Source organism: Pagrus major, chromosome 16 (genome assembly GCF_040436345.1).
Source record: "Pagrus major chromosome 16, Pma_NU_1.0".
NCBI lineage: Eukaryota > Metazoa > Chordata > Actinopteri > Spariformes > Sparidae > Pagrus > Pagrus major.
In genome coordinates, this window is record NC_133230.1 from 19,151,020 (window position 1) to 19,166,499 (window position 15,480).

General features: G+C 43.5%; 1 protein-coding gene across 1 annotated transcript; it reads left to right on the forward strand.

Moving 5' to 3' along the window:
- The first annotated feature begins 525 nt into the window (after window positions 1-525).
- On the forward strand, window positions 526-12,829 carry e2f2 (E2F transcription factor 2). Its single transcript, XM_073484099.1, has 7 exons — window positions 526-1,322; window positions 8,224-8,323; window positions 9,547-9,766; window positions 10,015-10,176; window positions 10,297-10,411; window positions 10,542-10,746; window positions 11,034-12,829. The coding sequence occupies exons 1-7, from the start codon at window positions 1,041-1,043 to the stop codon at window positions 11,288-11,290; spliced, it is 1,341 nt and encodes a 446-aa protein (XP_073340200.1). The 5' UTR covers window positions 526-1,040; the 3' UTR covers window positions 11,291-12,829.
- The last annotated feature ends 2,651 nt before the right edge of the window (window positions 12,830-15,480 follow it).

A 15,480-nucleotide genomic window follows, 5' to 3' on the forward strand; every position in this document is an offset into this window, starting at 1 on the left:
TGAATTTCTGTATGTTTTATGCAGAATATTCCTTTTAATTTTTAATTTTTAAGGACTCTGTGATCTTGACTAGAGTTTAGAATAACGTTTTGTTAATGTTAACAACATGCTCACTCAACATCATGAGGTTTGTATTTATGTACAGGCAAGAAAGTTGAAGTTGGGGGTGCTTTATGATGCAGTATGGGTCAAAAAGCTGCTTATTTGGCTTTTAATACCCACAAAAAGTGTGGTAACAACAATGTTACAAGTCTTTTATTATACCACTGATTGTATAGACTAGACTCATTCACATTCAGAATAATAAGAGGTCATTGTCTCCAACTCCAGCCTGGAAATAAAAGAACATTATGTCCCTGAATCGTGCTACTGGCCCTTTAAGAAGAGCGGCCCCGTCCTCGTACAACTGTTTTATGCAAATATGACAAGCCGAACGTGCCGCGGGCCAATCAGAGGCGAGATCGAACCGCGGGAGATCTAAATTTCGCGGGAGCAGGTTTGGCGCTAAAAAAGCTCTTCTTCCCCAGCTCTTGTCCCCTTGTATGGAGAGCCGGAGCTCTGAGGTGGACGGACAGGAGTCACAGACCGGGTCGGATTCCGCATCAGAAAGGGGGTCAACACAAGAAGCTGTGAATCTCAAGGTGGAGCCGGATCTCACTGAGACCTAGAAGTACTGGACTTTTAAAATACTGAGTGTTTGATATTATTTATTTAAGCAGCAGTTCTTTTCATATCCTCTAAGGCTAGTTTCCTCTGCAGTTTGTTACCGGACAAAGGACAACAACACCGAGCAGTCAGCCGCATTTACCGAGTACAGTTATAAGAAATTAGGTGTAAATTGCTTATTTAACTCATGTAGTTCGCTTTAAACAGGCTGATCTCGGCTGTGTGTGTCGCTCCTGGATATTTTGAGCTGAGAAATATATATTTTCATAGCAGCAGCAACTTGCTAGGAAGCGATTCAGCACAGCATTTGGAGAGCTGAGCCACTTCTCCCTCCGCTTGACCAATCCGGTTAAATTTAGTTTACTCAGGGAAAAATGATGCGGATGCCCAAAGGCGTCTCTCCGGCGTCGGGTCGGCCAGCAGCGGGGCTGCCTCCTTGCTCTCAGCAGAAGATGAAGGTTTTGTCCACCGGAGGAGGAGTGAAGACCGAGTTCTTCAGCAGCGGGCTGTCCAGCCCGCTCATGAACACGGTACCGGCCGGCTATTTCACCCAGATCTGCAACACCACCGCGGCCGAACAAAGAGCCAACAGCCTGTATTCAACCCCCCACGGACCAGAGGCTAAACCCATCAGATCATCCTCCGGGAGGTTGCCGGTAGGGAATCAAACACACACTACACATACACATTTTCAGTGACCAAATGTCTTGATTTCCATTGGTATGCATGTTTAACAGGGGCCACATTCAAATATGTTTTGACGTGATAAGCCACAGAGGAGCCACTGTGGCCAAATCTACTGGATGTGTGTGTATGTATGTGTGTGTGTGTGTGTGTGTGTGTGTGTGTGTGTTCCCTTTTGCCAGCCATGTTAAGTTGTGTGACATCTTTTCCCGCAGTCCAGCTGTAGTCAGACGAGACCAGACGCTGCGTGTGGATGAGTTTGATGGTTTTGGTGACGGGTGGATGGGGGGGGCCCCTCTGTTGTGAAAAGGACGGATCAGTGGCCCCCACAGTGGGAGATAGCTTTTACACAATCAAACAATGCTGGGGGACGAGCAGGCTGGTGGAAGACACTAATGTAAACACAGGATTTTTCTGTCTCCCTTAACTGTAAAGAATCAGCTCAGAAATGTTCCTGAGTCTTTCTATTTGGACAGCTTTTTGCGTGATTACACCCGTATGACAGCTGCTCCGACTGCACCTGTCATTAAGGCAATACAGAACCTGTGTAACCTGTTCATATCACTGTAGGGAGGAGGTGGAGGGTCAGAGGTCATGCCTGAACAACTGGTGTCTCTTCCTGTGAGCTGCTCCTTTGGAAACACTAAAAAACGCAAGACAAACACATGTTTGCTGTGTTCCTACTGTACGTGTCCTATAGTCCTGATGGCGCATTTGAAAAGCTTGATGATCTGAACGGATTGGGCTCCACACCTGCTGTTGCTTGTTATATATGGTCTCCTTTTTCCAGCCCTACTCAGTGTCACAGCCTTTTTAGATCTAGAGAATTGCAGTGAGGCTAAATAGGTTAGGGGTGAGAGGGTGTATGCAGGGTCTCCAAATCTCATGTTAACCCCCTGCCCTTGGAGCCTTCATTCACTAATAGGCCCCGCAAGAGGATTAGTGGGACGTAAGTAAAGGAAGAAACAGGCTACCACCTGGCTTATCATATGCCAAGGTGAACATAATAACAATTCAAGGCTGTGTATATTCTTGGATTCCTCACATGACGTGTGTGACAATTCTCCATTTTGTTTTTCTCCTCTTAATCCAGCGTCAAGAGCAGTTCATGTGACAGATAGTTGCTCTATAGCAGGCCCAGGCTGGAGTGTCTTGGATGTGGGCTGTTAGGGTTTATTATACATATACTGCAATGTTATCGTCATAGGATGGTGACAAGTTGGTGATAAGGAGCCAGTGGGTTGAGTGTGTTTTCACACTGATAAGTGGGTTTGTCCATTCTTTCTCCCTGCCACACATACAGGTCTGATGGTCCTTAAAAAGCCTTAAATTCAATGTTAGAAATATTTAGGCCTTAAAAGTTATTAGTTTAACATTTTTATTTGTCAGGTCTTGTTTGCCACAAATGTTTTATTTCATCTCATATCCATCTTTTACTTTATTTTTTATCAAAATTAGTCAAGCTCTTCTGCATAAAAACTCCACATTTCTGATGTTGGGGATTTTTAAAGCTACGACTGACCCTAATACTGTCTTTTTACTTCATATTTGCCGTTACCTGTTGGCAAAATGTAGATTTACCTTACTCATTCGACATAAAACCTACCTCGGGGGGACAACATGTATGCTCCTCAGCTTTATACTTACCGGCAATGCTTGAATAAGAGACGGATGATTCGTCCAAAGCTCAGTCTTACATTTGATTCAGATTTAAGCGACTGATCCCTGCAGACACCCTGTGTTGTCATCATATTAAAGGTGCAATATGGTAAGATGCCATGTGCCCAATTCAGACTCAAAACAAAAAGAGGGCAGCATACCACCAGAGTAACCGCTAACTGCTGCTAACTGTTAGCGCTGCTGCTAGTGGTCCAGACTGTGACCTCAGACCATTACTCCGAGCTCCCTGACGGCACTGCTAGCTGCACAGCTAACTAAGCTAACTAGCTAATGTCATCTACATTTAGCGGCAGTTACCCATATTTCTTTTCAGTATGAATTTGACAGGGTGCAAATTCTTACTTATTGCACCTTTTAGATCTGTTTTTAAGCGACTTGAGCAAAGCCAGTGTTCTTGCTTATTGCACAGGTGTAGTTCACCACAAAAATAAAGTCTCGATTGATGTGAGAAAGAGTGATGCACTTTTGAAATTGCAGGGCAGGTTTCAAAAGTCCCAAAGCCCCATGATTGTGAAACTTCCTCAGCACTTTTCAGTAAATAGGGTAAAGTTTCTTTTTGAGGGGAAAAAAGCCCCTAGAAGCCTTGAGGTGAAAATTACCTTGTTCAAAAAACACTAAAGAAACACGAAGCCTTCTCATCCCATTTGATTCCCTTTTCTAAACAGACACAGTGGGTTGTTTTCCTTCCTTGCTTCTGCCCTGCCTCAAAAACCTCTGATGATGATCTTACAGCTTCCTCTTTTTAGTTTTATTTCCCATTCATTTTTCTTGAATTTTCAGGTAGTGCTTAGAGGTAGTCATAGCTTTCTGCCTTTCGGTCGGTGCCTCATGGTCTCTGACACAGATGTGTATTTCGGCAGCAGCTCATGCAGTGTTGACTCATTTTCCGGTCACGTCCCAAATACTGCCACATTATCTTCACCGCTCAAACGCCCTTAAATACAGAGATTTGGATGCACAGATCAGTGCACACATCAATGTGAGCTTCTGTTTTAAGTCGCAGAGCATTACTTCTGACTGCAGCTGGTGTGGCTAAAATTAAATCCTCAGGTTTCATCAACAAATGTTGTTTTTTTGTTTCTCGTCACACATTATTAAAGACCAAAACATGACTCAAGCATAGGAAATGCCCATTTATTTGGACATTAAGAGCCAGTGATAAGTAAAGGTGCAATATATAAGAGTATTAGTTGGAAACATTAACATTATCAAACTTGAAAACAGCAGTGAGAATGTCTTCTTCATGTGCTTGCTGACACAGCAGCCTCACTGTATGTTCAGTCATGTTCTCACATTAACAGGAAGTGCTTAATGTACATCTCACTTCCTTCAAATTAAACAACATTACAACCACTGTCTTTTAGGCTTTTTGAAACAGGATGCTTAGCTCAGCATGGACGTCTGAGTTCCTTTAAGCACAAACAAACTAAACAAATCTACATAACAGTCAAAAATTTACTGATGGGAGAAGCGATATGTGAGAAAAAGTTAATGTATGACTGAATGTAGTTAGCTGCCGAGATCTCGTCTTTACCTTTTGACCATGTTAACTGTAGTAAAAGTCAATGTATCAGTGACTGTCAGGTGAGTTTTAACCAGGGTGTGTAGGCCATTGTGTCACTCCTGTTTCCTGCTCAGCTTGATAGTGATGTAAATGTGTTACAGGCGTCAGGGCCGCCTCCAAAGTCCAGGGAAGACCTTTTCACTCGATGGCGATGATCGTGATGTGATGATGCTCTGCGGCGCTACAGATGAATGAAGTCGTCTGTTTCAGATACAACAAGCAACGCTTACTGCAGCCGAATGGCCGTTTTGGCCACGACTTGCATCTGCATAATGTCGACCTGAAACAATGTCCCGCTTATTCCCTGCTTATGTCACATGTGCGCATTTGGTGATTTTAATGGAATGCGCACAGGCCGCCAAAAATGCATCAGCACTGATATCAGCTCTATGAATTAGTCTTTCTGCCGCTTTCTAGGATAACAAACCTCTTCTTCTTGAATCAACTCTGGGATATTTCCTACAGCCCCACTGGTGAGCCTCCATTTCAGACTGATGACACTCTGGTGTGACATTGGCCAACTGTATGCACTCACCCAAAGTCTCCCCACTTCTCTGTTCCTTCTCACTCACCTTGTTTTACCCCAGCGCCAGTCTTTCGCCGGCCCTGGAGCACAATCTCCTCAATAGGGGGAGTTTTGCATTTCAAAGCAGCCTGCTCCCACCCGCTCCACCACCTACCCAAATGGGCAGATCCACCCTTCTCTTTTACCTCTTGAGGGACAGCTCTTCAGCAATGCAGCCATTGTTTTTCTTTTGACTACCCAAGGGTGTGGTGTTGAGGGGTTTGTGTACAGAGGAGTAGAGAATTTGCAGGCATACTGTAACTTGCCCTTGGCTCAGTGGGAATCAGAGTCCCACGTCCCAGCCTGACGGACGAGGTTTGTTGGTTTTTGATGAGAGGCCCGGCTGCTGAAAGTCCCTCACGTGACTGTGACAATGTGTGTGAACCGGCGCTGTGGAGATTTCACCGCAGTGTCTAGAAAAATCAGCCAAAGAATGCACAGCAAACGGAAGAGGCCACGTGTAGTGTTTGGGTGTAACTGGGCAGGCATGCAGGGTGAGGTTATGGCAAACGTGAGCGCTGTGAATGCTGCAAGTCTTGGAGATAAAGAGCTAATAGGAGTGTATTTGGCTCGGGCGTTTCCCATTTCCTTTCACAGCAATTAGCCTCAACGGTGGCTCAATGCACAGTAACAACATGGAAACTGGTTTGAAACTATGAAACCATATTATCTTTTCTGTCTAAGACGGAAAGGATATTATATATCTCAAGCAACATGCTGGTGTGCTTGCCTATAAATCGTTTACTCTCAGTAGTCTGCAAGCAGGCTGTCTTTCCACCAGAAGCAATGGTGTTTGCGTAATATGCTTGACTCACCAGTGAAATCCTTCATGCAAAAATGGGAGCAGCCAAGCCCCCACCCAACCCATACAGCTGCAGGGTGAAACCGTTGGTTCCCCTCTCACAACATGTCGCCATGTTCTGTGGCTGCAACTCTCAAATTGTCGACCTGCAAGCCTGAAGAATGTAGACACAGGTGCAGCTTGGTGAACCTTATTTTTAAGCGCAAGCTGCTCTTTTTATTCAATGCTTTTTCTGGGACTGGATGGTTTGGACAGCCGAGTAAGCCCAGATAGATCTTCTCTGTTTAAACTACAGCTGTCACTCCTTACAAGCACAACCCGTGTCATCAGATTCCTCTCTGCGACCCTTGGTGGTTGACAGCTTCTGTCAGGACTCCAAGCCAACAGAAAACACAGCTTTTAATCCCACAAGAGGTCTTAATAAATGCAGTCCTGGCCCGTCTGATTCAGAGTTTCTGTATGGCTCCCTGTGTGCTGTAGGGCTTAAAATCTACCCCACCAACAGCACATACACTTGCTGTGCTGCTCCAGATGTCGCCAGTCAACAGGTGGACATGTCAGGGAACACACTGGGACAATGGCAGCCTTCATTATCCACACACACACTCGCACAGGCACATCCACACGTGGTGGAGTCGCCTCTTTTCCACATCTTTGACAAGTCAGTTGCCTAAACCTATTAGACGAAAAGGGATTATTGCTGCCAAGTATTTGTGAAGAGAAGCAGAGGAAAAGCGAGACAATACAGAGCTGAGAGGGTAAGAGAGGACACAACTGTAGGTGACTGGGATGAGGTCCCCAACCAGATGCCGCAAATTACCCAGCAGCCTCTGTGGCGTCCAGCTGAAATCACACGCCTTGTTACCTCAGTCACCAGAGTGTTTTGTGTGGTCGCACTGCGTGACGGGGGGAATAATTACAGATTGACTGCAAACTCTCTCGCCCGATGTGAAACATTTGTTGGAGTTAACAATTAACTGGCAGGAATTCCTCATGTGAGGGTGTCACCAGTTGTTTCATTTCCCTGAGAGGGAGACAGGGTTCATGTGATTTTCACTTTTGTTTTTACGGACCTACAGTATGTAGGTCACCGGAAGAAGTAATGCTCACATTTGATTTATATTATGTCCAAAGGTTGTGTGTGTTCTTTGGATTGAATATATTCCCCTTTTACACTGGATGGGAAACCCACGTACCCACTAGCAGCTAGCTTTAACCTTCAGAAAAGGGTAAGATTTACATTCACTCCCAGCTCAAATGTTCCTGCAGTAGTCGTGGGTGTTTACCAGCAGCCCCAATAGGCAGTGATGGAGACATGACACCCCGGTGCACATGCTAATCTTTGCCCCTATTTAGGTGCGATGCCAACAAGTGTGTTGAATTTAAGGACACTGGCGCGTGAATAGTTTTCCATCCGTCTCCATTCAAGCAACACTCGAACATCGTTCAGTTGGAGTTTGAAAGAGAGACTGAGGTAAAAGATATATAAAAGTAACCAGCGTAACATTGTCACAAGCCTCCATATGGATCACTCCTTACCATTATCTGCTCAGGGAAAAATGTGTCTAATTATGATGTGTCTGATTTAAGACTTTAAATCGTCTTCTGGATGCAGTCTGGTGAGATATATGATCTGCTGCCTTCTCCTGTTCCCTGTTTTCTGGCATGTTTGTGACATTGAAAGTGACACACCAGAGAACAAAAATGCAGAAAGGAAAACTTGTCTACTGGCAAAGGGAAAGGAGTCAATTGCCTAGAGGAGTTACGTCGGGAGGCTTTAGAGGGGGAGGAGAGGTCATTGAGTGATTCCAGGGATTTCCTTGGATTCTGCTGGCAGTAGGTCGAGAGCCAATCCCCCCCCCACCACCACCTCATTCCCTCTCCGCCGACACACACACACATACACACAGGATCAGGCTCTCTTGTGAAGTGCTTGGGAAAGTGTGAGGGGGGTGCTTTGTTCCTGCACTTGAGGGCTGTTGGCACATTTACGGCACTTTTCAACGACCCCCTATTTAGCACATTGATGTCACGGTTCCATGGATGGGCTGGACTTGCCCTACACACTTCATTGTCACAATTCAACTTTTGACTTTCCATTATGTTACATCAATAGGATGTGCTAAGCAGGAAGGATGAATGATTGTGTGCAGCAGACCAAAGACTAGGAAGGACTTCTTTCTTCATATATCGTCAGAGAAGAAACACCCTCTTTGCTCTGATATTTCTTTTTCTAATGTACATGAACTCTTTTCTCTCCAGGCGAAAAGGAAGCTGGATCTAGAAGACCCTCTTTACCTGCCAGAGTTCCGCACACCAAAAGGCAAATGTAGCATCGCGGCCAGGATACCAAGTCCAAGGAGTGAGTAAACAAGTACAGATCAGAGGAGTGTGACCGAAATGGTCTATCCTAGTGGGTTTTGTGGGTACATACTAGAGGTTCACCAATAGTAGTGTTGATAATATCACTGTAGTGCTTCTAGTCAAGTCATATCAAGTTTTTTGGTCAACACAGGGTTATATTAAGTCCAGTTTAATTGTAAGTAGAGTGAGTACAAAGAGATAAGTCTCAGGAAGTTGTCTAATTACAGGTCTTTACATTGGGGGGCAGGGAGAGGAGAGGTTTGACGTTATGGTGGGTGGAGCAGTTGGCAAGATTGTATGGTAACCAGGGAGATGTGGTCAGATTAAAACGTGTGGGACACAAATAATCAACATGTGGGAGGCAGAGCATTAATGTAATTTTTTCTGTACAATACTTTGAAATGCATGTGCCTTGAGATAACAGAGATCTATCACAGTATTTTCCGCATCGATTCAACTTTAGATTCTTTTAACTATCGACGGATTGATCATTTAGTCCATAAAATGTCAAAAAATGAAAAATGCTCATCACAGTTTATCTAACATAACATAACATAATCCAAGGTGACGTCTTCAAATTGCTTCTTTGGTCCAACCACCATTCCAAAACCCAAAGACCCTTCATTTACTTTTACTGAAAGAGCAAAACCTTACATTCAAGAAGCTGGAACCAACAGATGTTTGACATTTTTGCTTGAAAAATCACTGAAAGGATTATTCAGTTATCAAAATAGAAACGATTGATTAATAGACTAATCGCTGCGGCTCTAATCTGTTGTGTGAATGTTGTTTACAATCAATAAATAAGGTGGCAAACACAGACTGCAGCGTGAGTCATATTCACACAGGAATTAAGGCAATTGACACATTCATCTAACAGTTTGTTTTCATGATAGACTATTTACAACAGCCTGAATGACTGATTTAACAAGAGCGTGAGTCAGTTCTCTGCATAATAGACAGATCCACTGAATGAATTACTCATATTAGTTCTGAATAGTGTTTGTTTATCTTCTCATGCCTTTTACATTCTTGGAGGGAGATTTGAAACATGTCAAATTTTACTGCAACGTTTTGTGTAAATAAATAAAAGGAAGTGAAGTGTTGATATTCATTGTTTATGTCTTATTGTCATTATTTCTTACCTTTTTGTCTCATATATGTACATAGTATTCCATGTTAACTGTCGTCCTCTGTCCTTCGTTTCATCTTTGCTATCAGCTCCAAAGTCTCCAGGCGAGCGGACGCGCTATGACACGTCCTTGGGCCTGCTGACGAAGAAATTTGTGGGTCTGATCGCTGAGTCTCCTGATGGAGTTCTTGACCTGAACTGGGCCACCGAGGTCCTGGAGGTCCAGAAGAGACGGATATATGACATCACCAACGTCCTGGAGGGAGTCCAGCTCATCCGAAAGAAGTCCAAGAACAACATCCAGTGGCTGTGAGTACCAATAGAGGAAGAGGAAGTGTAGTAATAGCCTTAACAGAAGATAGATATTGTGTTTATGTTTACTAAAAAAGATGGTTTCTTTGCATCACAATGGCAACAATCAGCGTATCTATTCCTGCTTACACTTAGCTTATCTGCCCCCTAGTGGTGGTCAGGGGCTATTGCAACACCTTTAGACAGCTACAGATAATTTCTGATACAATCACATCATCACACTTTTTGTTTATGTGTTCTCGTAGGGTTGGAGATGTATTCGAGGGCGGTGCAGGCGGAGGAGAGAAGGCCTGCGCCCTGAGGAAAGAGCTCGGAGACCTGGAGAGAGTAGAGAGATCTCTGGATGAACTGATCCACTCCAGCACCACACAGCTCAAACAGCTCACCGAATATGAAGATAATCAGAGATATCCTTTACATGCCGTTGTGTGTGTGTCTACACGTTTCTCTGGGTGTCTTCTTGGTCTGATTATATGCGCAAAAGTCCACTTAATGTTTCTGTTCTGACCCTTGACCCTACAACTTACGTTGGGCTATGTGACGTATCAGGACATCCGCTCCGTCGGCAGTCTCAGAGACCAGACCGTCATCGCTGTCAAGGCCCCCGCTGACACCCAGCTGGAGGTGCCAGACACGGCAGGGGTGAGAGACCACATCCTCATTTGAGTCTTTCAGTTCCTAGGCAGCTGTGCCATGATGTAAATTGTTATCATGTGTCAACACTGCTGACAGATGGATAACACAAATTCTCTGTATCCTCTCCTCCTTACAGCAGAGCTCATTACAGATCTATTTAAAGAGTAAGAATGGCCCCATTGAAGTCTACCTGTGTCCAGAGGAGGGCCTTGAAGATGCTAGCCCAGTCAAAAGTGCTGTCACCCCTAAAAAAGAGTTCCCTCAACCCCTCGGCCCTCCGACTACGACCCCAACAGTGCCATCACTGCCAAGCTACAGCATCAAAGAGGAGCCTGTTGAATGTAAGCTGAGCTCACTCTAGGGTCACGTATGATTCTGACTTTATCTTCACACTTAAGATAGTCAGCATAGTCAGGGGTTGGTTGCACCAATGCAGTGGTGCTGCACTATTTGAGGCTTTTTCTTTGTAAACATGGCTAAATATATGAATTAAAAGGAATACATTTATACTCAGGGATGCTGGTGACAGGACAGCATCTAAACATAGCCTCGCCAAAGTTTTTTGTTGTGCAGAAACACACACTCAAACTCAAATCTCTCCCCTGCTCTCTTCTTCCTTTAAACACAGCCAACATGTCAACAGCAGCTCCAGCCTCAACTTCCACCCTGCTGGACGTTGAGGGTCTGCTGGGTCTGCCCCCCAGCCTGCTCCAGATCACCGAGGACCAGCTTCCTTGCACCTCTTTCACCCCAGACCCCAACACCCCCTTTGTCAGTTTCTCTCCACCTCTGGACCACGACGATTACCTGTGGAGCCTAGAGGATAGTGAGGGAGTGTCAGATTTCTTTGACACATATGATCTCGGAGATCTGTTGAAGAGCTGAGGTATAGATGATTGGGGGGGGGGGGGATAGGGAGAATAAGGGGTGGGATATTTAATTGAATGCCTTCTCGAGGTAGGAAATATTACACTATGAAGCCATCAATCTTTGTTATTGCCATGCCTGTTATAAAGGAGGAGTTATTCCCCCTTTGTTTATTTTGATCAAATAAAAATCATTTGTACATATGATTGTAAAAAAGGATCAAACCGGGAGGTTGGGTGATGCTGAGATAGACACTAATGTATGTCATCTCCAAACATTAGGAAACACTGTTTAAAAAGAAAGGATTGTTTAGATTTTCTGTCACATTTTCAGATTGAAACTTGTACAAAAGCAGCAGTTCATATGCATAACACACCACCAGCAACTAAATCTGATGCATTTGGCTATCAGGCAGTGTTTACACTGTGACAACTCAGGAATTATTTTCTTTCTTCCTTGTTTCCAAAGTCTAAATGTTTGTGCCACTCTTTGGCCCGTAGGGGGCAGCCTTGTATTATGTCAGCTTTAACTGCCATGCAGCTCTACAGGATTCAATCACTGGATGAGAGAAGGCTAAAGAACCATACGCAGGGTGTGTGTTTTGTTTTTCAAGAGTCCTAGTCCTTCAACACTGACCAAATTAACTGTGAATAACCGGTCCTACAGCTTGAACATACTGTATTGGTGAAATCAGATTTTTTTGCTTCTGTCTTTGCTCTCTCCTGCCTTAAGCTTTATGTCAGGCCTCGTACCTGTTTGGTGTCGTGTCCCGTGCCAAAATGTGAAAGGCAGCCTCTTACAACTGATACTGGACCCAGAGTGGGTCACACTCACTCTTGTTGGTTTGGCAGCTTTATTTCAAATCCTCTATTGATGTGAGTTTGCTGATTTTAGTAGACGATTTTTTGATTTAGTAGTGTGAAACTACTATTGTATTTCTAAGGAAATAACCCAACAAATAAATTAAATGCAGCCTCTGTGTTGAAGGGGGGTTAATTGATGTAATTAGAGTTCAATTAGAATAGTGTTTTTTTCCCTCTTGTCCTGAAATGAATGAAATCTGCTGATCGCGCAGCAACAGAAACGATGAGATCATTTTTGAAGCCCATGAAGTCTTTCACCACACGATGTGGTGCAGCTGCGACTTTTTATGAATTTCATGCTGATGTATTTTTGGCTTTCCCTCTACGTTGCAGAGATAAGCTAACTGTCCTGTCCTAACAAAACTTGAAAAGTGTGCGTTTGTGTGTGTATTTGACAGCTTGGGAAATGGGTGGTGTCATGGTGTGTTTGTGTGTTGTGAGTTTTTACGATGTAGATTAGAGAATTTAAATTCAGAATTTTTTAGTTTTTTTTCAATGAGCATTATTTTTCTGGTATTTGTACATAATTTGTTTTGTATTTATACCTATTTTTTCTGAATTGTTTGAAAAGTTCATACTGGCCTTTTTTTCCAGAAGGCACGACTGTTTTTGTATGACATGCAGCACTTAATATTCTGTAATATTGTGTGAACTGTTTGAAATTTTTAAATAAATACTGAAGCCATGCTTTACACTTGGAATTGTCCTTCAGTTTTATATTACTCTGTAGTTCATGGACTGGCATCCTGTCAAATTCATACTCAAAACAAATTATGACAAATTGCATATGACCAGAGAAACCGCTAACTGCTGATCATTATGGCTGCCTTTAGCTAGTTAGCGCAGTTAGCCGTGCAGCTAGCGGTTTGGACCGGGAGCTCTGGGACCCAGCAAACATTTCTCTTCAACGAAACTGCAGTGGAAATACATCTACACTCACATGAATGAATTATAAGATAATTTTCCTATAAGCATCTGCAATGTATCCCCTCGTGATCTGACACTTCACGTGGTGTATTTTCTGTCTAAAAACAGCAAGGCCACAGCCACTGAGGATATTGATTTGATAAGAAGTGACATTCCCCGGAGGAGAGAGAAAAGGTTGACATGGAGAGCAACAATGACGCTGAATGGGCTATAAACCCAACCGGACAGGTAGACAAAAACAACCCATCATTCTTTGTCAGTGCGTTGCTTTGGAAACAAGATAACAAAAGGGAGCCGACGGCCAGGGGGTCAAAGTTCAGTGGGTCACTGTGGAGAAGTGTCCTGGTGGGGGGAGGACATTTGCAAGAAAACATCACAAATTTACTAATAAATCTTTAAAAGATGCAAGCTTTTGTTAAATATTACAAACAGCTATCAGTCTCGTGATATACGATGGGAAGTTAAAATGCTCTCTGACTCTTTTTTCTGTACTTAGATATTTCTTTACTGTCTGTTTGTTAAGTTATTTAGATGTTACTTGTGTGCCTGTTACTTTCCCCCCTCATGAATCCAATGCTGGGTACACAATTGTAAGATCCATGAAAGTAACTCTTGAATGCACAATTGACTTGTATGTGAATATGAAAAAAAGATATTTGGATAATAAAAAAGGACTTTGCGAGCTCAGTTATGACATTTTAAATGAAACATCAAATGCTATGAAATGATGCCTTTGTGTCGGCCATATTCCCCCCACCAGTGACTCTGGAGAAACACTTAAAACTCATCAATATTGTCTCAATATTGAACAAATTATTAAGATGATGAACCACATATGTGCTTTGTCACATGTTGATGTTGTAACCATATTTTAGCTGGTTGCTGCTGGTCTAAATCAGAACTAAAGCCAAGATGTTGTAACTACATTAATTATTTGCCTTGTTTTCACCTTGTAATCACTTTTCTTACGTGATGAAATATCATACGTCCTGCAAGCTGCAGCAGCTAAAACACAATCGAAAAAAAAAGATCCTTTTGGCCAGAAGTGGGTTATAGATAGTCGACGAAACTGGGGCTCTTTCTAACCGAGACGTCTGAATGACGTCTTTTGCTTGCTGGGGAACTACAGAGTGTGTATACAGGAAGATACAGTATGACAACAGGAAACACAGAGTTATTATGGACAGCACAGTGGTTAAAAATTGCCAGCACAGCTCAAGTAGATCTTATAAAGTTTCTGAGTTCGTCAGCTGCAGCAGTTTTCTGCAACTTCTTGTGTCTGTTTGCTTCTGGAGCGACATCAGGCGTCTATTAGCGCTAAGTGCCCATTAACAGATGTTGCGCACAACAGCTCATGTGTTTAACAAGAGGTCATAAACTGAAAAACATCAGACACAGCATACACATGCATGGCCTCTGACTGTGTGGTTTACATCCTATCTAAACAGCAGAGCACCTGAGTCCCGTTACATCACACCTTGAGACCATTTGCTGTGACAACGAGGGACTGAGGTAAATATTATTAGCTCCTTAAATTGCCAAAAACTGGACAAGGCCTCTTTGTGTGCTGGTGTGGCATTAGCAAAGTGACAGCTCGTCAATGAACAGCACCGACCTGTGGCCTAAACATTACATGTCTTTGTTACGGGCCACAAGCGCCATAGGGACACATAATGAGAGTGTTATTTTCATTAAGGGTTGGAGCAATTTAGCGACTATAATTGGAGCGTTTAAGGCCACACACAAGCTCATTCAGAGCTACTTGAAAGCATTGAACTGACTCTTGGCACAAAGTATGACTACAGATGTCTGAACAGGTTGTGTGTTTGCATGAAAGGATAAGGTTTTTTGAGGTATAAACCAGACGCAATTATCCATTTAACAGGTATTAAATGGATGAATGGAAGCTAGGCGAGAGATAGAAGGTTCAAGGTAAAGCTGAATTACATTACTATAAAAATTCCTAGTCGGTGTCTTGATCGACACTGTGACGCTTGACGTGAATCACAAACAAGTTTGACTACCGACGACCTGTCTGGAAAAGTTTTTGTTGCCATGTGATGACGGGCACGCTGCGAGGATGCCTGTCTGAGGGTGAGGTTGTTGTGTCGCCAGCTGAGAAGCAATGCCACGGACGACATGCATGACACCGGGCCTGATACTGCTCAGTCACTTGAGTCAGGATGACGTATCAGCAAGTGTCTAGGCTCTTTTTGTGGCGGGAGGTGTTGCTGCAGGGCTTTATTCTTAGTGCAGGTTCTTGAGGCAGATTGTTTTTCATTGTTCAAGACACTTTGCATGCTTATTCCAGTGGGAAACTGAAGACCTGTGGTATACAATAAATCAAATCTCCCCCCTCTCTCTATGTTTCTCTCCAATCCTCCCATTTTCAGTCATCCGTGTCGACCAGAAGAGGGG

Bases quoted from the DNA above. Each gene is read 5' to 3' on its own strand.
- e2f2 (XM_073484099.1), top strand. From the start codon at position 1,041: ATGATGCGGATGCCCAAAGGCGTCTCTCCGGCGTCGGGTCGGCCAGCA. The intron at 8,324-9,546 runs GTGAGTAAACAA...CTTTGCTATCAG, and splicing joins CAGGATACCAAGTCCAAGGA to CTCCAAAGTCTCCAGGCGAG. The intron at 9,767-10,014 runs GTGAGTACCAAT...GTGTTCTCGTAG, and splicing joins AAGAACAACATCCAGTGGCT to GGTTGGAGATGTATTCGAGG.